The sequence below is a fragment of the Triticum aestivum genome, chromosome 5D (genome assembly GCF_018294505.1).
Source record: "Triticum aestivum cultivar Chinese Spring chromosome 5D, IWGSC CS RefSeq v2.1, whole genome shotgun sequence".
Taxonomy (NCBI): Eukaryota; Viridiplantae; Streptophyta; class Magnoliopsida; order Poales; family Poaceae; genus Triticum; species Triticum aestivum.
The window spans coordinates 10,143,016-10,165,775 of record NC_057808.1 but is presented as its reverse complement, the minus strand read 5'-3'; the positions used below and the strand labels follow the sequence as shown (position 1 = coordinate 10,165,775).

The window sequence follows — 22,760 nt, the reverse complement described above, 5'->3', positions numbered from 1 at the left end:
GTGAAAGCGGCGAGTGGCATTCCGACGGAGAGGGGGACGAGGAGAGCGACGACCCGAGTGATGAAGAAGAGGTCGACTCTCCTCCCCGCAGGGAAAGGCGATCCAAACTTACTCACGACCCGGCGAGCGCCCGTGACAAGGCGACCGTTCAGACCGGGCAGTCGTCAAAGCGTCCTCGGACGTCCTCTCCGGCACCAACTGAAAAAGCTCCAAAGTAGTCCAAGGTTGTAGTGCAGGAGACTCGGAAGGCGCTGCCGAGAATCAAAATTGACGCTCTTGTTGCTTTTGCGTGATTGTTCTTCTTTCGCTCAACGTTCTGTGCTGTTTATTTTTCCCTTGGTTTGACTGAATGAATCTTGAAACTGGCAGTGCCGCTACCTCTGGGACCTCTGCTTATAAGAACGAGGATGAGGAAATGGAAGATGCGGTGACCTCCAATCCGGGTACAATCCTCGTGATTTTGTCTTCGATTTGTCGATTGAACTGCAATATATCCAATCGGGTGATGAAACTTTGGCGACTGATCTTTTTACAGCCCTCAACGTCATTGACCTCCCCGACGACGATGAGGACGAGCCATAGAGGCCCTTGGGGAGAAGAAACAGGAAAACGTCCGCTGGCAAGACGCTTCAATCGATACCGGTGGCGGAACCGGTAATTCAGGACGCCGGCGATGCCAATCGGACTTCCGTCTCCTTCGCCATACCGCTGTCGAGTGCTCGGCCTTCCTCGTCAGCTGCACAGACTCCCACCGATCCACCTTCACTTTTTGCTACACATCACGTCCCAGAGGACCAAGTGGGTGCTGCAAAAGAGGCTATACGCCAGGCGGGCATTATGATGGAGAAGATGAAGATGGTGCGGGAAGCCAGCCAAGCTGCTTATGATGCCAGCTCCGCTCTCCAGAGCAACGTCCAGGTTAGTAGATCGTCGACTGACTCTTCTGGCTTGTTCTGTTAGGATATGGTACCTGAAAACTTTCTTTCCAAGAATCTTTGCATCTGTCTGCGCCTTGCATCTGTACACCCACTGGGTGTTTTGATTTGTCACTGAACAGATTCGCACTTTGAGCTGATAATGTTGTTGTCGATTGAATCTTTTGACCAGTGGGGGCACGCTGAGTGCACCCATTGGGTGTAGTCCCCGAGACCATAATTGACTGTGGGCAGTCGACTATGGTCTGAGCATCAGAATTTGAATTTCTTCACTCGGTCTGGTCGGGCCATGTCGAGTGGAACTTTGAACCAGTGGGGGCACGCTGAGTGCACCCACTGGGTGTAGTCCTCGAGACCGTGGTCGACTGCTGGCAGTCGACTATGGTCTGAAGACTCTGTTTTTTTTTGCACTCGTGCTGGACAGGCCTTGTCGAGTGTAAACTGAACCAGTGGGGGCACGCTAAGTGCACCCACTGGGTGTAGTCCCCGAGACTACTGTTGGATGTTTGATTCGGCAGTAGTCTTAGAATTTGTTGGCTTTATCCTTTTACCTCTCCGAAATAACCAATCTTTTCACCAGTCGACTGACCTATTCTTTGGTTGTAGGAATCTTGTGATCTTGGAGCTCGTTTTGCTGACCTGGAGAAGCAGCAGATTCAGCTCAACCTTGATCTGGAGCTGGCCAAGACAGAACTGCAGAAGGCCAAGGATCACGCCGCTGGTAAAGAAGACCTGTCGACTGGGTTTTCCCTGAACCAGATTTCATTCCGCTTTTTCTGAATCCAACATTATTTCTTTCAGAGAAACTGAACCAAGCTCTGGCGAAAAAGGATCAAGATCTGGCGGCCGCGCAGAAAAAAGCTGATGAGAAAACTGCGCTCGCTGAACAGAAGTTGGCTTCAGTCGGCAAATTGGAGGAAGAAAACTCCAGGATGAAAACTGCCCTTGACGAAGCCAATAAGGAAGCGACTCGCCTGAAGAAGGACAAGGAAAATCTGAACGAGAAGATGGAAGGTATTGCCCGCAGGAGGAACGATCTGGAGAATTATCTGGGAAGCCTTGCTAAGAAGTTGTTCGTCATGCTTGAAGGTGTTTCCTTTGATCCGACTGGTTTGTTCTTGTCGACTCGACATATGATCATTGGCTTACCCTTGAATTGTGTATGCAGAGTTTTGCCGGGACTTCGAGGAAGAGACCGGGCGAATTGAACCAAGCTTGGACCCCATCAACTCTCCAGTGAAGGATGAAGCTGCCATGAACGTGCTCCGACTGGAATCCCGCATCACTGGTGTTGTCGATTATCTCGCCCGACTGAAAGTCGCGATGTCGCGGATTGACACAGCTCTCTGGCCCATGGCAACACTTCAGAATAACCTCGAGTCTATGATGGCTCGGCTCAATGAAGCTCCCAGTCGAATTCAAGAATGGAAGAAGTCTTCTGCCCGGTGCGGCGCTGATGTGGCTCTATCTCTGGTTCGCGTCCACTGTCGAGAAGCTCGGGAAGAGAAGCTGGCGGCGATTAAAATTGCTAACACCAAGAGGCACGACTTCCAGTCCTTCATGGAGACTTTCATTGCTGCCGCCACTCGGATTGCTGATGGGATCGACCTGGACGAATTCGTCGAGCCTGCAAGCCCTCCTCCTGTGGAGTGAACAAACTTTTATGCTCTGCCTTAAATTTGCCTCGGAATGCCGAGTGATTTTGTAACCGTTAAACTCCTTCGGGCTGAATGCCCGAGTACTTTGATCCGTGGTCTTGAACTTTAGGATTTATCTGAACTTGATTTATCTCTGAATATGCTTGTATTTGTCTTCGAGTGGAATTTGTTCTTCACACGGAATAATCTTTGTGCTTGAGATGCAGCTCTGAGGTTGATGCTCCAGTCGACCCGCACCTCGTCGTCCTTGCGGATAAGGGTGGAGCGCACGTTGTACTTGTGGCGCAGCTCCGAAGGAGAAAGTTGCAGTCGACCTGCACCTCGTCGTCCTTGCGGATGGGGATGGACTTCGAACTTAGGCGAGTACTAGACTGCAGCTAAGCCCCCGAGTGGGAGGGTTGCTCACCACTCGATAGGATTTTTCAAACTTAGGCGAGCACTGGACTGCAGCTAAGCCCCCGAGTGGGAGGGTTGCTCACCACTCGGTAGGATTTTTCAAACTTAGGCGAGTACTGGACTGCAGCTAAGCCCCCGAGTGGGAGGGTTGCTCACCACTCGGTAGGATTTTTCAAACTTAGGCGAGTACTGGACTGCAGCTAAGCCCCCGAGTGGGAGGGTTGCTCACCACTCGGTAGGATTTTACAAACTTAGGCGAGTACTGGACTGCAGCTAAGCCCCCGAGTGGGAGGGTTGCTCACCACTCGGTAGGATTTTTCAAACTTAGGCGAGTACTGGACTGCAGCTAAGCCCCCGAGTGGGAGGGTTGCTCACCACTCGGTAGGATTTTTCAAACTTAGGCGAGTACTGGACTGCAGCTAAGCCCCCGAGTGGGAGGGTTGCTCACCACTCGGTAGGATTTTACAAACTTAGGCGAGTACTGGACTGCAGCTAAGCCCCCGAGTGGGAGGGTTGCTCACCACTCGGTAGGATTTTACAAACTTAGGCGAGTACTGGACTGCAGCTAAGCCCCCGAGTGAGAGGCTTGCTCATCACTTGGTAGGATTTTTCAAACTTAGGCGAAACGGATTCGCGGCTAAGCCCCCGAGTGAGAGGCTTGCTCATCACTCGGTAGGATTTTTCAAACTTTAGGCGAAACGGATTCGCGGCAAAGTCACCCACTGGGGGATTTCAGACGCAAACAAAAGCAACAACAACCATTTAGGAAGACTGTAAAGCTCTTGTCTTTGATAAACAAACTACAAAGGTATTTCTTATTACATCTCATCCGAATGAGTACTTAAGTATAAAAGGGGCGGAGCAGCTCCGCGTTCCAAGACCGTGGCTCGTCTTTCTGATGCTCGACATTGTAAAGATGGTATGCTCCATTGTGGAGAACTCTGGTGACAATGAAGGGACCTTCCCAAGCAGGGGCGAGCTTGTGTGGTTTCTGTTGATCCACTCGAAGAACCAAGTCTCCCTCTTGAAAGGCTCGGCCCCTCACGTTTCTGGCGTGGAATCGACGCAAGTCTTGCTGATAAATGGTCGACCGGATTAAGGCCATCTCTCTTTCCTCCTCTAGGAGATCGACTGCGTCCTGCCGGGCCTGTTCTACTTCATCTTCAGAGAAGAGCTCGACTCGGGGTGCATTGTGAAGCAAGTCACTTGGTAGAACAGCTTCAGCTCCATAAACCAAGAAGAATGGAGTTCGGCCAGTCGGCCGATTGGGAGTTGTCCTCAATCCCCAAAGAACTGATGGAAGTTCATCGACCCAGGCGCCTGCTGCGTGCTTGAGATCACGCATCAGTCGGGGTTTCAGTCCTTTGAGAATCAAGCCATTTTCTCTTTCTGCTTGTCCATTCGACTGGGGGTGGGCGACTGAAGCATAGTCGACTCGTGTGCCTTGGGAAGCACAGAAGGCTCTGAACTCATCAGAATCAAAGTTTGACCCATTGTCAGTGATGATGCTGTGCGGAACTCCATATCTGAATGTCAATTCTCTGATGAAGCTGACGGCAGTACTGGCTTCAAGATTCTTGATAGGCTTGGCTTCAATCCATTAGGTAAACTTGTCGACTGCTACAAGCACATGAGTGAAGCTGCTCCTACCAGTCCTCAGGGGTCCAACCATATCCAATCCCCAAACAGCAAAGGGCCAGACGAGTGGAATAGTCTTCAGGGCTGACGCAGGCTTGTGGGACATATTGGAGTAAAACTGGCAGCCTTCACATTTGTCGACTATATCTTTCGCCATTTCATTTGCTCGTGGCCAATAAAATCCAGCTCGGTATGCTTTGGCCACAATGGTCCGAGAGGACGCATGGTGACCACAGGTCCCCGAGTGGATGTCGTTGAGGATCACTCGACCTTCTTCTGGTGTTATGCATTTCTGGCTGACTCCGGTTACGCTTTCCCTGAACAGTTGTCCTCTTATCACAGTAAAGGCTTTGGATCGACGGACGATCTGTCGAGCCTCTTCTTCATCCTCTGGGAGTTCCTTCCTAAGGATATACGCAATGTATGGCACTGTCCAGTCGGGAGTGATGACCAAAACCTCCGTGATCAGGTCGACCACGGCTGGGACTTCGACTTCAGTCGGATCTGTGGCACTCTTAGGCTGCGGGGGCTCTTCAGTGAAAGGATCTTCTTGAACTGAAGGTGTATGAATGTGTTCCAAAAACACGTTGCTGGGAATGGCTTCCCTCTTGGAGCCTATCTTTGCCAAATCATCGGCTGCTTGATTTTTCAGTCGGGGTATATGATGGAGCTCTAACCCCTCAAACTTCTTTTCCAACTTCCTCACCGCATTGCAGTAACCAGTCATAGCTGGGCTTCTGACATCCCACTCCTTCATCACTTGCTTGACTACCAAATCTGAGTCACCGTAGACCATGAGGCGACGGACGCCGAGCGAGATGGCCATACGTAACCCATATAAGAGTGCTTCATATTCCGCTTCGCTATTGGAGGAATCAAAGTGAATCTGGAGAACATATATGAGCTTGTGTCCTCGGGGATACTAGTACCACCCCAGCACCGGAACCATTCAGCATCTTGGAACCATCAAAGAACATGGTCCAGTGTTCCGAGTGGACTTGAGTCGGCAATTGCTGTTCGATCCACTCGGCGAGGAAATCTGCTATTGCTTGGGACTTGATAGCTTTCTTTGCCTCAAACTTAATATCCAAGGGAAGGAGTTCAATCGCCCACTTTGCCACTCGACCGGTTGCATCTCTGTTGTTCAGAATCTCTGATAATGGAACGTCGCTGACGACAGTAATGGAGTGGTCAGAGAAATAATGTGCAACCTTCTTCGTGGTCATATAAATCCCATAAACAAGCTTTTGATAATGTGGATATCTTTGCTTTGATGGAGTCAAAACTTCAGAAACATAGTATACTGGGCGCTGAACTTTACAGGCTTTTCCTTCTTCTTCCCGCTCGACCGTAAGTACTGTACTGACAACTTGTCCAGTGGCTGCAATGTAAAGCAGTAAAGGCTCTTTGCTGATTGGGGCAGCAAGCACCGGCTGGGTGGAAAGCAGGGCTTTGAGCTCTGCAAATGCTGCATCAGCTTCAGGAGTCCACTCGAACTTATCAGACTTCTTCATCAGTCGGTAAAGAGGCAATGCCTTTTCACCGAGGCGAGAAATGAATCGACTTAAGGCGGCCAAACAACCTGTAAGCTTCTGGACATCGTGCACACGCACAGGGCGTTTCATTCGGAGAATGGCACCAACTTTCTCTGGGTTAGCGTCGATCCCCCGTTCGGAAACGAGGAAGCCGAGTAATTTTCTGCCCGGAACTCCGAATGTGCACTTTGATGGATTAAGCTTGATATCATACCTTCTGAGGTTGGCAAAAGTTTCAGCAAGGTCAGCCAACAGGTCGGAACCTTTACGTGACTTGACCACAATGTCATCCATGTATGCTTCCACATTCCGACTGATTTGAGTGAGTAAACACTTCTGAATCATCCTCATGAATGTGGCTCCAGCATTCTTCAGGCCGAATGGCATGGTGACATAACAGAAGCACCCAAATGGAGTGATGAAAGCTATTTTTATCTCATCGGGTCCATACAGTCGGATCTGATGATACCCGGAATAAGCGTCCAAAAAGGACAAGCGCTCACACCCTGCAGTCGAGTCGACTATTTGATCGATGCGGGGGAGAGGAAAGTGATCTTTCGGGCAGGCCCGATTGATATGCTTGAAGTCAATGCACATGCGAAGTGAGTCGTCCTTCTTGGGGACCATGACAACATTGGCTAGCCACTCGGAGTGGTAAATCTCTCGGATAAACTCAGCTGCTAGGAGCCGAGCCACTTCTTCACCGATTGCTTTTCTCTTCTGTACGGCGGACCGTCGAAGATGTTCTTTGACTGGTTTCACTTTTGGGTCGACTCGCAAACGGTGCTCAGCCAGCCCCCTGGGAACACCCGGCATGTCAGAAGGTTTCCATGCAAAGATGTCCCAGTTCTCACGGAGGAACTGGATGAGCGCTTCTTCCTATTTGGAGTCGAGTGTTGTCGAAATGTGAGTCGGAGCAGCATTGGGATCGGTCGGGTGAATATGAATCGGCTTCGTTTCACCAGACGACTGAAATGCTGAATCCGTGGCAGGCTTCTTAGCTCGCAACAAATCACTCGGATCTGCATTTTTTTGATACTCCTGCAATTCCACTACTGCCATTTGCGCATCGGCGATCTTTGAGCCCTTCTGGAAGCACTCTTCTGCCTTCTTCCGATTGCCAGTGATAGTGATCACTCCTTTAGGACCAGGCATCTTCAATTTGAGGTAAACGTAACATGGTCGAGCCATGAAACGTGCATAAGCCGGCCTGCCCAGAATAGCATGATAAGCACTCTGGAAATCGACGACTTCAAACGTCAACTTTTCTTTGCGGTAATTCTTGGAATCACCGAAAACCACATCGAGGGCGATCTGGCCGAGTGACTCAGCCTTCTTGCCAGGAATAACCCCATGGAAACTCATATTGCTTTCACTGAGTCTGGACATCGGAATGCCCATTCCTTTCAAGGTCTCCGCATACAGTATATTCAGGCCACTGCCACCATCCATCAGAACCTTAGTCAACCGAGTGCCTTCGACGACTGGGTCGACCACCAACGCTTGCCTCCCAGGGGTGGCTATGTGTGTCGGGTGATCAGACTGGTCGAATGTAATGGCAGTCTGGGACCACTTCAAATAACTGGGCGTCGCCGGAGCGACCATGTTCACTTCTCTGTTGATGACTTTCAGTCGACTCTTGCTCTCAACATCAGCAAAAATCATCAGAGTGGAATTGACGTGGGGGTAACCATCATCGTCCTCTTCCTTATCCTCAACTTTGTCCGATTCTTTCTCCTTTTCTTTGGGTTGTTTCTCTCGGAACTGCTGGATTAGGAGTCGACATTGTCGAGTGGTATGTTTCGGATAAATGAGATTACCCTCCTCATCCTTTTTGGTGTGAATGTGGCATGGTAAATCCAACACATCATTTCCATCTTGATCTTTTACTTTCTTGGGGTTCCATGGCCCTTTGGGCTTCCCCTTGAACTTTCCTTGAGTCACGGCTAAGGCTTCTCCAGGAGCAGCTGGCTCGGGTTTACGCTTCTGCTTCCGACTGGAGTTCCCTCCCCCGGTTTCGTGGGCGACTGTTTTGTGATTGCCACTCCGGAGCCGATCCTCCTCTTCACCATTAGCATACTTGGTGGAAATTTCCATCATTCGACTCAGAGACATATCTCCGGTCTGACCGAACTTCAGATTCAATTCTCGATACTTGACGCCTTCCTTGAAGGCACAAACTGCTTGGTGATCAGACACATTCTCCACCACGTGGTGCAACGTGATCCATCTCTGGATATAATCTCTCAAAGTTTCATTCGACTTCTGCACACAAGACTGTAGCTCTATTAGCCCTACTGGCCGTTTGCATGTACCTTCAAATGTTCTGACAAACACTCGGGCAAGCTCTTCCCAGCTATAAATACTGCCAGGTGCTAACTGATTCAACCACGCTCTGGCCGAGCCCTCCAACATCAGAGGAAGGTGCTTCATGGCCACTTCATCATTGCCACCACCAATCTGCACAGCCACTCGGTAGTCCTCAAGCCAAGTGTCAGGCTTGGACTCACCAGTGAACTTGCTGACTCCAGTCGCCAACCTAAAGTTGGGAGTAATCACTGCTGCTCTGATGGCTCTGCTGCAACACTCGGGACCTGAAACATGCACCCTACTGTCGGTCGGGTAATCTCTATCGTGGCCATCTCTGTGTGCTCTGTTCCTGTCAACCAGACCTTGAACGAGAATGGATCTCGCGTCAAAGCCCGGCTCCCGGGGGTCGACTGGAATCCTTCGCCCACCACTGTGAGGGCGCCTGTCATCGTGTTGCCGAGGCGCGTATGACCCACTCCTTGGAGGAGGCATGGGTACTCGACGACGATCATACTGCTCACGGTTTCTGTACTGATCCTGTCGATCTCCACGTCCCTCAAGCCTTGGAGGTGATCTTGGGCTGTGAGCCGACTAGACTGTGTCTGCCATTACAGATCTACTATGAATCCTATTCCGAGACTGTGACACTGCTGTGTTCTGCTCCCCGCTGTCCGGAGCAAAGCCCGGATCTGCATCAAACCCCTACCAGCCTCCGACTGGGAAGGCTAAATCGACTCTGCTATTCGGGCAGTAGCTGTGAGATTCTGGATCGGAGTTCGATATACCTGGGTTGGAGGCGGAAAAAGTTGTCGTCGACTGGATTCAGGAACTCGCTAAGCACGCTCATCGAGTGCGTGCTGGAGATTCTCCAGTCGAGTGCGCTCAGCCAAGTTGGCCAGGCGCACCTCCTCCAAGGCCCGGGCCTCGGGGGTTTCTCCAACGATAGGAGTGTGAAGTGCATCCCTGTTAGGGCCGCGAAGCTATTCCCTCTGCTGCGAAGAGAGGGGCTCGGGGCGGTACTCCTCGTGGACACGCGACGGATCGCCTCCGCCATCACCACCGTCGTCGCGGGGGAAGCCAGGAGGACTGCGCGGTCCGTTGACCATCAGGGCTTCCGCCGCGGGGTCACTGCTGTCGCACTCGGATGCGGTCTCAACAGAGCCAGTCGAACAGGTCGTAGAGAGTTTCGTCAGGCTCGATTGCCGCGACTTGGGGGGTGGCTAACTGGCGAGCCACCGCGTGCCTCACCCACCGCTGGAGCCTCGACCGGCCGGAACGCTTGTGCCGGCGGGCAGCAGGGAGTGAAGACGCCACCGGAGCCGACCGATACTGGGTCGACGGCTGCCGCAGGAGGACGTCGCGGACGCACGCGCGAAAGTGCATTGCCCCGCGGATGGGGAGCGCCTCGACGTCGAGTGGAGCTTCTTGGAGCCAAGCGGAGTCGTCGGCGACGAACACGAGCGCGCCGAGACGGATCTCGCGGCCCTCGGCCAATCCTCCGCCTAAAACCATGCTGATGGGGATCGAAAAAATTGCAACTTCTCCAACAAGTCGCTCAGACACCTGCCCCACGGTGGGCGTCAACTGTTGTGGTTCAAAGTGTGACAGTAGAATGGGGGTAGGGATGTAGAGGCAAGATCCTAGCTATGGAGAAGCTGTACGCACGAGTTTTACGAGTTCAGGCCCTTCTCGGAGGAAGTAATAGCACTACGTCTCGGAGCCCGGAGGCGGTCGACTGGATTATATGCGTGTGTGTTACAGGGGGTGCGAACCCTTGTGCATGTGGAGGGGGTGGCTTATATAGAGTGCGCCAGCACCCCAACCAGCCCACGTTACAAGGGATTTAAGGTACATCAAGAGGGGGGCATTACTGGTAACGTCCGTAATAAAGTGTTATAAATGGCTATTAAGTCTAGGAGTTAATGCTCGACCGTTGCTGTGTAGAGTGACTTTAGGTCTTCTGTCCGTCGAGTGCTTCTTGTTACGGTCGAGTGATCTTGATTCCTCTGAGTGGAAATGTTTCTGGTCGAGTGGGTGATGGTACCCCTCGAATGCTTCTGGCTTTAGAGTGATGTCCTTGGGGAAAGTAATTAGGTCAGGCCTGTGACCCTACCCTAGGTACATGTCCTCATCAGGCGGCGCCCCCTTTTTCCTTCTCCTCCTCTCTCCCTTCCTTCCCTTCTCCTACTCCAACAAGGAAAGGAGGAGTCCTACTCCCGGTGGGAGTAGGACTCCCCCCTTGGTGCGCCCTCCTTGGCCGGCCGCCTCTTCCCCCTTGCTCCTTTATATACGGGGGCAGGGGGCACCTCTAGACACACAAGTTGATCTGTTGATCTCTCCCAGCCGTGTGCGGTGCCCCCCTCCACCATATTCCACCTCGGTCATATCGTAGCGGTGCTTAGGCGAAGCCCTGCGTCGGTAGCAACATCATCACCGTCATCACGCCGTCGTGCTGACGGAACTCTCCCGTGAAGCTCTGCTGGATCAGAGTTCGTGGGACGTCATCAGCTGAACGTGTGCTAAACTCGGAGGTGCCGTACGTTCGGTACTTCATCGGTCGGATCATGAAGACGTACGACTACATCAACCGCGTTGTGCTAACGCTTCCGCTTTCGGTCTACGAGGGTACGTGGACACACTCTCCCCTCTCGTTACTATGCATCATCATGATCTTGCGTATTCGTACGAAATTTTTTGAAATTACTACGTTCCCCAACAGGTGTGTCGTTCGGATGGCTTCTTTCTTCACTAGTGGAAGCATGTTCATGAGCTTCTTGACCGTGGTGGGATGCTTAATTGCAAACCTGCGACCACGCCTATCGATACAAAGGCCAAGCTCTCTGCCATTGATGGGCCCCTTGCAACGGATGCTTCATTGAATCGGTCTACTGTTGGTGCTCTTCAATACCTTACACTTAATTACACAACCGGCGCTGCAGTATGTTGTTCAGCAGGTGTGTCTTTATATGCATGTTCCACGCGACACTCACTGGACTTCGGTGAAGTGGATTCTTCAGTATATCTGTGGCACCATGGATCTCAGCATCATGTTACGCGCCTCCACCGCCACTAAAATCACTGCCTACTCCGACACTGACTGGGCCGGCTGCCCCGATACACAACGTTTCACTTCTGGATATTGTGTCTTCCTTGGTCCATCACTTATTTCGTGGTCGTCCAAGCGGCAGCCCACGGTCTCTCGTTCCTGTGCTGAGCCTGAGTATCATGCAGTGGCTAATGTCGTCATCGAGTGGTCCTAGCTTCGCCGGCTTCTTCTTGAGCTCTTGTGCCCTGTCGACAAGGCCTCGATGGTGTACTGCGATGACGTATGTGCCGTATAACTCTCCGCCAACCCGGTCCATCATCGCCGTACCAAGCACATCGAGCTTGATATTCATTTTGTTCGGGAACAGGTGGCTCTTGGCCATATATGTGTTCTACACGTACCCACCTCCCAACAATTTGCAGATATCATGACCAGGGGCTTGCTTACGGCGTCCTTCGAGGAGTTTCGGTCCAATCTTTGCGTAAGCAATGGCGCCGCTTCGACCATGGGGGTGCGTTGAGTATATGTATTTTATATGTGTATTTGTTGTACCACAAGCCTTTCTCCTTGTTTATAGTTGAGGATACGGCTACCCCTTGTACTAATGAATATTGAGAGTTGCATCTTAATTGTCTACACACTCCTTGCTAGTATTAATTACGTAGTTGGGTATTTTGTGGCAATACCCAAACTGACCGCATAACCTCCCACAGTATGTGTGCATGATCGCATCTAACTAGGGCGTGATATGTAGTTTTTGCCTCCGTGTCGCATATAGGAAATGTATCCCCAGTGGGAATATGTCTGGAGTTTTTGCACAAATTGGTAGACAATGCACTCGTTGTTGCTGCATATATTTTCATTTTCTAAGGTACATACGAAACAAATGAGTGAATCTAACTTTAAAATATGTCTATATACATCCGTATGTAGTTCATATTGAATTCTCTAAATGGACTTATATTTAGAAACTGAGAGAGTAGTATTTATAACAAAGAATGAGAGAGTATTGGAAATGACCAAAAGGCACGCACCCGCTTATAGATAAAGCACCAACAAACATCCAGTTGAACCCATACAACTTGACACCACAATACATGCAGGGTCTACATGACCCCATACCTCTCCAAGCAATCTACACGTAGGAACCTAAGGCACCACTTGAAGTGTCCAGAGCCCTCGATCGTGAACGAGTCGTCACGAAGGAATAAAACTGTGTACGCGGTGAACCAAGTACTTAAAGGCGGTGCCATCAGAAAAAGGCACATTGGGAGAGCAAGCCACAATATAATACACTAGAAAGTTTGACTTTACTTTTAGTTTCATTTCTAAAATTAGTTGGAGGTTTCCTTTTTATTTCGGATCAGAGTAGTATAATTGCTAGAAAATTGAGTATTTCATTGTGGAATTCTAAAATAAACTAAGTCCCTTTTTTACATGGATGTCAATCTGCCAATCTTGTGCTGCACATGGGTACACCAAACAACCATGTAAAGTACACATATGTTGTTTCGGAGGGTACAAGTTAGTTCTCGACGGGGTACAAGTTACACTCGAAAAAGTTCATTGAAACCTATAAAGATGGATCTAGTTTTGAAGATTTTAGCAAGAGGGATGCAACGGTGTAAATGGTCCATAATTTGGACACTCGGTTCAATAGATATTCCATTTTATAATCGGATACATTAAGAAAAAACACGAACACACAAACCATCCTTCTCCCGTGAGAACAAACCCAACTAAACTCTCTGATGGCGATAAGAGACGCACATGAGTGACGACACTTATTCCCATCAATGATTTCGATAGTCCAGATGGCAGCCACGTATAATGGCTTTCGTAACATATAAAAAAGCTTCACAAGCACATATGTTTCAAGCAATGCAGATAAACTTTTGAATTCTTTCTCACGACTTGAGTGGAGCCATAACAAACACACAAAACACGCAAGATGGTTGCATGGGTCGTAGCCTACGCCTTTCACCTACCGCAGTTCATACAACGTGTTCCTCCTTTGGAAGGGAAAGACAACCATGCCATGGAGGCAGTGCTAACCTTAGACTTGATTTGGCGGTGGAGGAGCAGAACCGTAGGGAGCGTCTTTAGATGGCACAAAAGGAGGATTACTGCCAACATATGCTTGGTAGTGGTCCTTCTTCCGAACTAGGCGGTATGAGGCAACCTCAAGGGCGGCGACTACAAGAAACAAAAACGTCGCGATCACAAAAATTGCGACACCTCCGACAATCCTAGCATTCCCAACTGTTTTCTTTGCAGAGCCTTCAAATCCTAACATGGCACCTGCCAGAAATAGCAGCACTGCTATGATCGCAAGGACCCTGCAAGTATACACACACACACGCGGTAGAGGCCATATTAATTATACAACTTAAATGAACAAGCCACCAAGTAAATGTAGATTCTGTATTAAAGTTCAGTTTTCAAATTCCAAGAGAAATGATAAAAGAACAATGAATTATAAAATTCTCGGGCCGCTTCACCACTTAGGGCACCATGCCACATAGGATAGCATTAATTTTAATGACGGTATTTTCCTTGCTTAGCGACAGAAAGCAGGTGGTATATCGAGTTGCGAATACAAAATTATTTATGTACCATGAGGTGATGAAGAAGACCATCGCGGCGATGCGCTTGGCCCCCTTAGTTAGCCGCCACGCCCCAAAGCAGCAGATGGTCACGCTGGCAAGAATCTGCGTCATGGACGCCAAAACGGCTGCTACCACGCCGCATGGCATCGCCGGCGATCGCCGGTATGTAGAGAACTCGCCATGGTCATCTTGATGATGTTTCTGCATGAATGAATGCACACGTTAAGAAGAATCAACAATATATTATCAACTAGATTATGCTTGGCCGAAGGTTTTTTTTGTTACATCTTGGCCGAAGGTTAGGGTGAGAAAGAGATAGCATCTAGCAGGTTACAATGAGGAAGACATAATATCTCGTGTGATGTGTGCATACCATCGCCAAGAGAACCGCGCTGATTATTCCGAACACGATCGTCATCACAGCGAGGATGCTGGTCACCACCATGAGACATCTGTTCCCCATGGATGATCTCACTACTGATCGGAGCAGGTGAGTTAAATAGTGCATTGCCACACGCATATAGATAGACAGAGATGAACAAGTGCATGAATGCAAGTATGCAACGTCAGCCGAATAAGGTTACCCGAGGACGGGCTACCTCTTGCATGAAGATTGTCACCCGCATTGCTCCATTTCTTGTAAGCTATATTAAGTTGGTAAATGTATAACTTAATTAGTTGAACTTCCTAAAATATATGTGATTAAGTTGCATGTAGCCAAAAATCTGTCGAGGATTTACGCGACTCCGAGTGGAGCAGTGTCAAGAATTCCCACCCCACCAAGCACGACGAAAACTTTTGAGTTCTGTGGAGTGGTGTCTTTGTTGCCGGCCTATATGGGCAAAGACCGTACCGTTGTTTCTAGTGGTCCTGCCGCTTTCCTTTGGATTATTTGGAAAACAAGGATTTCAAAGTGTATTGCGTACTGATCCTACTAATGTGATATTTATTCTTTGTTCGTTGCTGTAATCATGGATCGTGCTGCAGAAAAGAGGACTACAAGGTTTGCTTAGTGAGATTTCTAAAAGACTGCCCTGTGGCGGGAGAAGTCTCCAAACGTTCGCATGGATGTGGCTCTGCTGTCCGACGACTCTATTGATTTTGATAGCGTACCGTTGTGTGAAGATGATAGCTGTGTTTGGTTGGTTCATGTGGTAGTCTGGAGTATGTAGTCGCTGGCATCCCTTAGATGTAGTTAAATATCTAGGGATGTATGATCTGATGGGTACTTGCCGTGCTTGTATCGTGACTCCATTTTACTAATGAAAATGGGGGTTGTGTAGCCTCTTTGATGAAAAAAAAAAGAACGGCGAAAACGAGCGGGGTCGTGGCTAGGAAAAAACCCACACTAAAATCAGCAAATAATCATCAAGATAGAGGCACCGCGAACTAACACAATGCGGTGATAAATAGACTACAACCAATCTCCCGGGGCACTAAACTAGCAGAAATCCCCTAAAAAAAACTAAACTAGCAAAAACAGAGGAGGAGCAGAGGAATCTTTACGTTATAGCTCCAAGTTAAGCGACCGTTGAAGCCTACACCATGAAGCGACCAACAAAATCAGAGGAAGGATAAACACGGCCGAGAGTTACCGTGAGCACGAGCGCGCCGGGAGGGAAGGGAAGAGGAACCAACGAAGCGCGGCAATGGCGAGGGAGGTTAGTTGGAGGAGGCAACCTCGCCGGGGTGGGGAGTGGAACGGGAACCAAACCTTTTGATGGACAGGAGAGGAGTGAGAGGGCCTTACTTGTCCGTGACAGATTTTCATGCATGTGATGCAGGATCCACACTAGCACATGACAGATTTTGGCCCTGGTGTGAGCCGACAACCGGAGACAAGCACGCGTGTAGGGACCGTCGGTTCACCCATCAACGTCGACGGGCGCGGTCGACATGCGCTGGTGTGCCACACCACAGCAGCACACCAAAAAGTTGATGTCGACGGAAACACGAGATTCACTTTCTTTTGCCCCAATAAAAGGGCAGAAGCCGAGTTGGACACCCATAGGAGAGTACGAAAAATACTCCTTCCGTTTTTAAATATAAGTCTTTTTAGAAATTTCAGTATGAACTACATTCGAAGCAAAATGAGTGAATCTACACTAAAATATGTCTATATACATCCGTATGTACTTTGTAGTGGAATCTTTAAAAAAACTAATATTTAGAAACAGAGGAATAGAAATTATGGACGTGCTCAAAGCGTCGTCGTCATCGCCGACCCACACAACACAGGCCACAGTTTTTTTGTGTTTTTTTAGAATCGGCGGAATCTTTAAAAAAACTAATATTTAGGAACAGAGAAATAGAAATTATGGACGTGCTCAAAGCATCGTCGTCATCGCCGACCCACACAACACAGGCCACAGTTTTTCTATGTTTTTTTTCTTAGAATCAACACAGGTCACAATTGGCGGGTGGCCGGGAAGTTAAGAATATCATACGGAAACGACACAACACAGGCCACAGTTGGCGGGTGGCCGGGAAGTGGAGAATATCACACAGAAACGGAAACGGAAACCTTCATTTAAAGAAAACTTTGGGAAATCATATTTAGAAGTTTCCAAAAAATCTAGAAAATATGGGGTGTTGAGAGGATGATGTTCTATTGTCATGTGAAATTTCAAGTTAAAGCATATTATGAGATGCGAGCTATGAAAAGACAAATTCAGCAATAAATAGTTATTTTTCTATTTGATACTATTCAATGCTAATTTTGTCTTTTTTATAGCTCACACCACGTGCTTGAATTTGAAATTTGCATGGCAATAGAACATCACCCTACCAGCATCTTATATATTTGTAAGATTTTTTTCAAACTTTAAAGCATCGTTTTTGTGTGGTTTTCACCGAATGTTGGTTTCGGTATGGACTGAAATCAGTCTCCGGGAGCAATGAACTAGCTAGCAAAGAAAGAGGAGTAGATGGAGGAGCAGAGGAATCCTTACCTGGACGAAGCGCGGCAATACACAATGGCCAGGGGTCGGGAGGAACCAAACCTCGCCGGAGATTGGGACGGAAACCTCGCCGGAGCAGTAGTACGATTTTGGACTGGTCGTGGGGGAAGGGAAGGGTCCGCGAGCGAATGGATTCCAGGTTCTATTTGTCTCCCGAGTCCATCCACTATATATCGCCGACCCCGACACAAAATATAAAGTGGATAGCAACTTATCTCGATTTCGTGACTCACGTACGTTTCCAGAGAGAAAGAATGAGATTGAGCGGACACGTAGCACGTACGTGCGGCTCAGCGGCTGGTCGACCGCTTCCACTAGCCAGGAGTATGAAAGTTCAAGGATTGCATGCGATGGGCGATACATATCCGGACGTCGGCATATACTACAACTTTAATCATTCAGAGGTTGGCAGGTGCCTCTCTTGTCTTGGCTTGATGTTTCTGTCTGTCGTCTCGCTCTCAGCCGACCTCCGGAGAAGCGCACATACGTGGCGACGCACGCGTGTACGTGTACGTGTCCGCCAGACCGCCCCAGATATTTAGAGACTGGTAAGAAGTACTAAAACAGTCATGTACCCACTTTTTTGATTTGACGGCAACACGAGTTTCAGAAACTTTCCCCAAGGGCCGAAGCGCCGTCAATCGGCTTTCTATGTCCCAAATAACTTGTTTCATACTCCCTCCGTCTCAAAATTGTTGTATTAGATTTTCCTAAATACGGATGTATCAAATCACATTTTAGTATTAGATACATCTGTATCTAAACGAATCTAAAACCAGAATCTTAGGACCGAGGGAGTATTTGTCTAGATACATATTACTTTCTTTAAGTTCTGCATACATGATGTAGACGGAGGTAATACGGGCCTCAAAGCGCCGACGTCATCGTCAACCCGGACAAGCCGGTGCGCCTCGAGCCTGGCCCCCGCCGCACCTGCTCATATACATTTCCTTCTTTTTTTATAGTGCCTGAAAATATGTAAATAAGCTTGGCTCTCTTCAATGAATAAATACCCAAACAGGCGAGGCGGACACCTCGCGACCGCAAAGAGCTGCAACCGGTAAGAATTTTTGCTGAAACCATGAACTAAGAAATAAACTACTCCCTTCGTCCTATATAATATAAGAGTGTTTTTGACACTAGTGTTGTATAAAAAACACTTATATTATGGGACAGAGGGAGTACGTAATAACCAGTAAAGAGAGAGCAAATCGGGGCACTTTTGGTAAGTTGCCAGACACCCACTTATTATGAAATTTCTACCAGTGCCATAATATTTGAATCGGACGTTAAAAAACACTAAGGTTTTATCATAAAGATCCACAAACCTTGCCATGACAAACTTCACAGCTGGTGTTCTCAGCTCTTGAAAAGATCATAACAACTTTAATATTCACGCAGATCATGTTTCTGTAATGTCAGAGTATATACTTCTTTTCGCCATGGGTATGATAATCAGTCGTCGTCTTTCTTCGGCGGCTTACGGTAAGTTTCCTCAACGTGCTTTGCCAGGAAAACATACGTGTTGAACAGCTTCTTGACATTTGGAACGTTGTAGTTCTGAGCTACATAGACACCACATCCCACTCCCACTAAAAATTTGAAGCCGCCACCGAAAACCATTGCAAGAAAACCTGGAGCCGATGATATAAGGGGGGTTATGTACATGCATTTCGACACAGGATGTTTGTAAAAAAAAACATGGTAAGACGAAAAAAAATGATACAGCACAAATGATTGCTGTCATGTGGCAGAAACACACTACTATATCCAAACACAAAGCTAAATGACACATATTTAGTATTGAAGTACTTCCCAGGAAAGAAAGTACAGAAGCTACGTTTACAGCCATTGTGTAACAGTGATTCATGTCTTCAGATTCCACCCTCATATGTTTGGTTAATATAGATAGAATCAGAATGTTGCCGTTCAGTTGCTTCATAGATTCTAGTCCAGTAGGACTCTACCACAGAAAGAATAAAAGACACGTGCCAGGAGAGGTGGCGGTGGCTGCCAAGGCAGATTAAGCAGAGGAAAAGTTGAGTCGGTTTACAAGTGAAGGAATGGCCGATGACTGAATGAGTCCTAGGGTGTGTTTGGATGGTGCCCCTGCTAGCCCTGCCAATCCGTGGGCTGCCAAAATATTGGCGCGGGATTCTTTCGCCCGTGACTCTCCCAAAAATTGGCGTGAAACTGAACTACCGGTGCTAGTGTGAACAGGGCGAGCCAAATTATTGGCCCTGATCCAAACATGCGCCCACGCCTGGTCAACTACCAATTTTTTGGTTGGGCTGCTGTAGGCTGCAATCCAAACAGCCTCCTAAACTCCTAATCCAATAGTCTTCTGAGTCCTAGCCCAGTCCAGTGAGCCAGAGTCCCTAATCAGAGTATTTAAGCCTAGCTGTGTTATATATCAAGCAAGCAACCACGACCACTTGTTACCACAGGCCCCGTCCTCTACTGAGCTACCGCTCCATCCCCAGCACCACCTCTGATATTACTGACCCCAATGAGATTCCAAATATAGGATTGGGCGAATGTAATGAAAGAATCTATCAGATCTGCTAGTAACATCCATCTTGCAAGGCCACCAAAAACCGAATTCATGATCCAATCATCCAACGATTTCATTTGAAAATTGAACAACCAATTATTCTAAGAAATGAAATCTGACAAAAGCTCATGAAACCATGCATACTCATTTGTCAAGCTTAGAGCACCTAGATCATTCTGGGGAAAGTGCAACAACCCAATTCCCCCCCCCCCCCCCCTAGTATAGCATCACAATCATGGGAAAACACATTTCGACCTATAGTCAAGGTTTAAAATGCCACTAACAATGCTCACTGACTTGCGAGCCCAACTATTTTGTTTGACCAAAATTTAGAAACTAATGTTTTTTCAGATGGAAACTCTATTGTCTTCATCATGTATAACTACATAATCTATTAAATCAGGACTAACTGCATGTCTACACACTTCAAATACTGGCATCAGCTCCTAAAATGTCATAGTACAAATTTCCCTTCCCCAATTACTCCATAAAGGAAAGAACTGTGGAAATGTAATGACTATTTTTAATGATGGTCAATTCAGCTTAAAAAGAAAATGGGATAAGAGGTGAAGGTACGATATAACACTCTGACCTCTAGAGTGTTGCTGCAATGCTGCACCAGCAGTTTTGACCGAATCAAGTACCAAAGAAAAGACAGTCTGACACAAGATAATTTCTCTTTTTGAGGAATGACATAAGATAACTTTTCTTTTTGAGGAATGACACAAGACGATACAGATATCGAGCAGTGCATAAAACAACAACTAGAGAATCCCAGTCAACAACTGCAAATAAAGGTCCATGTTTTTGAAGTTCAAACAAAATTGTGCCAAATAATCACAACGTCTTTTATCAATCTTTTATCTCCCCCCTCGTCCTCCCAACCATCCTAAGTTCCAGTCCCCGATCCCATAAGCCATGCCGCCCAACCATCCTCGCGTCCATAGGTACCTAATTTCTTCTGAATGCAAACTATCCCCATAGGTTCCAGGATCAAAACCTGGCTCTGCTACTAAGATGTCACGAGCTAGGTTACGGAGGGGATAGTTGTGAGTGGTAAGAGGGCGAGGGCTTAGGCTTGGGCGCCATGACGTTTTGGGATAGATCTGTTCTGGAGGTTAACCTCCCCTTTTTCTCTGTTTATTTCTTCGATGCCTGATTATACAAAGGATTGCCTTTTATCTAGAGCACAGTGGGATGGTGGAGCTTCCAATTTATCAAATCGACTAAGACTATCTAATTTATTCCAGAATGCAAAGTAATATTACAACATTATGGTCAATCAGCACTCCGATCCTTCCAAGTTAGAAGCTAATGGGTATTATCGCCGACAGCGAGCAGCACCCCCAAGGACATTCCATTAGCACGTACATACATATATCCATCTATTTTTCAGTAGCAAATTAGCACCGAGCAGCAGCAAAAGGGAACCAGTTACTACCCTTGACAGTAGCAAATTAGCACCAAGCGGCCGCAAAAAGAGAACAAGTTACTACTACCCTTTACAGTAGCATTGACCCTTCACAGTAGCAAAAGATGTCTACATACTCGCACCATTCATCCGTCGATCTAGCAAGCAACTAGCACAATTCAACCATCCATCAAGTAAACCATCTAGTGCCTAACATCAACATACATCCATCTACCCAAGATCCATTGATCCATGTAACTAGCAACATGAACAAGAGAGGAACAGGGGACAGAGAGACGAACAAGAAACATAGAGGTAAGGGAGAGAGGCTCACCCCAGGCCGCGGTCGAAGGAGAGCAGCGGTCGGCCACGCGCAGGAAGAGACGGCGGGGGGGGGGGGGGGGGGGGGGGGGGGGGTGGCGACGAGGGTCACGGCAGCGTCCTTGGTTCGCCGGCTGCTGCTGGGGTGACCGGGGGCGGAGGACGGCAGGGGCCGGCGGGGTGGGCGCGTCGGGGCCGCGCTCGTCGGCTGCCGCAGGGGTCGGAGGAGGCCCTCGCTCGTCGGAGGGAGGAGGAGAGGAGCGGGCGGCGGGATGAGGAACCCTAGCGCGCTCGGCCGAGGACAGAGGGGAGGACTGCCCGGCCCAAGGAGCTGAAACAGGGGAGGGAATTGACAACTTTTTTATTCTAAAAAAAAAACAATTTGTTGAATTTTTTAACACGGTACGATCGAAGTAGCTCACACACCAGCGTACACCACCTCTATCAACGCACGCACGCACAACCTACCCCTATGAACATCTTCGAGAGACTGAGTCGGCATAACATCTTGATATTTTATGAAATCACCATAGGCCTTGCAGTCGACGAGAACGTCTCCTCCCACCGAACAAAAATCGCCGGAAGGTTGAATTAAACTCAGAAATAATATAAGCACCAATGTCAAATCTAGGACTTGAACCCCTCATAGGCCCAGAATATCACCATCCTTCTAACCGTTCAACCACATGATGGTTTGCCACTATTTGCTGATTCTGTTGTGGCTAACTAAGTTTTGGAAAAATGTTTTCCAAAACTAAAAATATTTAAACATTAGTTTTCATAGGAAGTAATGCCTCGGTAAATAAATATAAGAGTGTTTAGATTATTATTTCAATGGTCTAAGTGCTCTTATATTTTTTTATAGAGGGAGTAGTAGTTTGTAAGGCATCTCCAACGGCAATCAACAAAGTTGAGCAAGAGGAAGCAAAATTTACGATCTTGTCTTCTGTCGCGTGCAATGGCCACCTTGCCTCCAGCTGACGAACCATGTTACAAAACTTCATGACGCTGGTCTGGATAGCGTACCAGCGATACGATGACGACATTGATGTCTATTACGCAACTTTATTCTTGTATAGACTCGTGTTGGGCCTCTAAGGGGTTGTTTGGAAACCCCCCAGCTCCTAGAAATCCTGAGAGTTGCGGAGCTGGTAAACAGCCGCTCCACAAATTTCAACTACGACTCCACCTGCTCCGGGAGTGGAGCTGGGGAGCGGAGTACCTCCGAACAGGGCCTAAGCGCAGAGTTTTGTAGGACAGTAGCAATTTTCCCTCAAGTGGATGACCTAAGGTTTATCAATCCGTGGGAGGCGTAGGATGAAGATGGTCTCTCTCAAACAACTCTGCAACCAAATAACAAAGAGTCTTTTGTGTCCTCAACACACCA

General features: G+C 48.2%; 2 protein-coding genes across 8 annotated transcripts; both read right to left on the bottom strand.

Annotated features, from left to right (window-relative positions):
• Window positions 1-13,363: 13,363 nt before the first annotated feature.
• Window positions 13,364-17,380, bottom strand: LOC123119106 (uncharacterized). 7 transcript variants are annotated; one of them, XM_044538784.1, is made up of 5 exons: window positions 17,079-17,333; window positions 14,727-14,771; window positions 14,501-14,601; window positions 14,135-14,328; window positions 13,364-13,857 (listed from the first exon to the last, which is right to left on the bottom strand). In XM_044538784.1, the coding sequence occupies exons 3-5, from the start codon at window positions 14,588-14,590 to the stop codon at window positions 13,575-13,577; spliced, it is 567 nt and encodes a 188-aa protein (XP_044394719.1). In that variant the 5' UTR covers window positions 14,591-14,601; window positions 14,727-14,771; window positions 17,079-17,333; the 3' UTR covers window positions 13,364-13,574. The 7 variants fall into 7 exon arrangements, with proteins under 7 accessions (XP_044394719.1, XP_044394723.1, XP_044394717.1 ...); XM_044538788.1 differs by lacking the exon at window positions 17,079-17,333 and adding an exon at window positions 15,723-17,033; XM_044538782.1 differs by lacking the exon at window positions 14,727-14,771 and having other exon boundaries at window positions 14,501-14,604; window positions 17,079-17,380.
• A 933-nt stretch (window positions 17,381-18,313) lies between these two features.
• LOC123120131 (inverted formin-2) lies at window positions 18,314-22,419 on the bottom strand. Its single transcript, XM_044540150.1, has 3 exons — window positions 22,340-22,419; window positions 21,387-21,739; window positions 18,314-18,721 (listed from the first exon to the last, which is right to left on the bottom strand). The coding sequence occupies exons 1-3, from the start codon at window positions 22,417-22,419 to the stop codon at window positions 18,543-18,545; spliced, it is 612 nt and encodes a 203-aa protein (XP_044396085.1). The 3' UTR covers window positions 18,314-18,542.
• Between the last annotated feature and the right edge of the window lie 341 nt (window positions 22,420-22,760).

Bases quoted from the DNA above. Each gene is read 5' to 3' on its own strand.
- LOC123119106 (XM_044538782.1), bottom strand. From the start codon at position 14,590: ATGGGGAACAGATGTCTCATGGTGGTGACCAGCATCCTCGCTGTGATG. The intron at 14,329-14,500 runs GTATGCACACAT...TCATTCATGCAG, and splicing joins GCGCGGTTCTCTTGGCGATG to AAACATCATCAAGATGACCA. The intron at 13,858-14,134 runs GTACATAAATAA...GTATACTTGCAG, and splicing joins GTCTTCTTCATCACCTCATG to GGTCCTTGCGATCATAGCAG.
- LOC123120131 (XM_044540150.1), bottom strand. From the start codon at position 22,419: ATGTCGTCATCGTATCGCTGGTACGCTATCCAGACCAGCGTCATGAAG. The intron at 21,740-22,339 runs GTGGCCATTGCA...TTTTTTTTTTAG, and splicing joins GTTCGTCAGCTGGAGGCAAG to AATAAAAAAGTTGTCAATTC. The intron at 18,722-21,386 runs GTGAGCCTCTCT...CATCGGCTCCAG, and splicing joins TCCTTCGACCGCGGCCTGGG to GTTTTCTTGCAATGGTTTTC.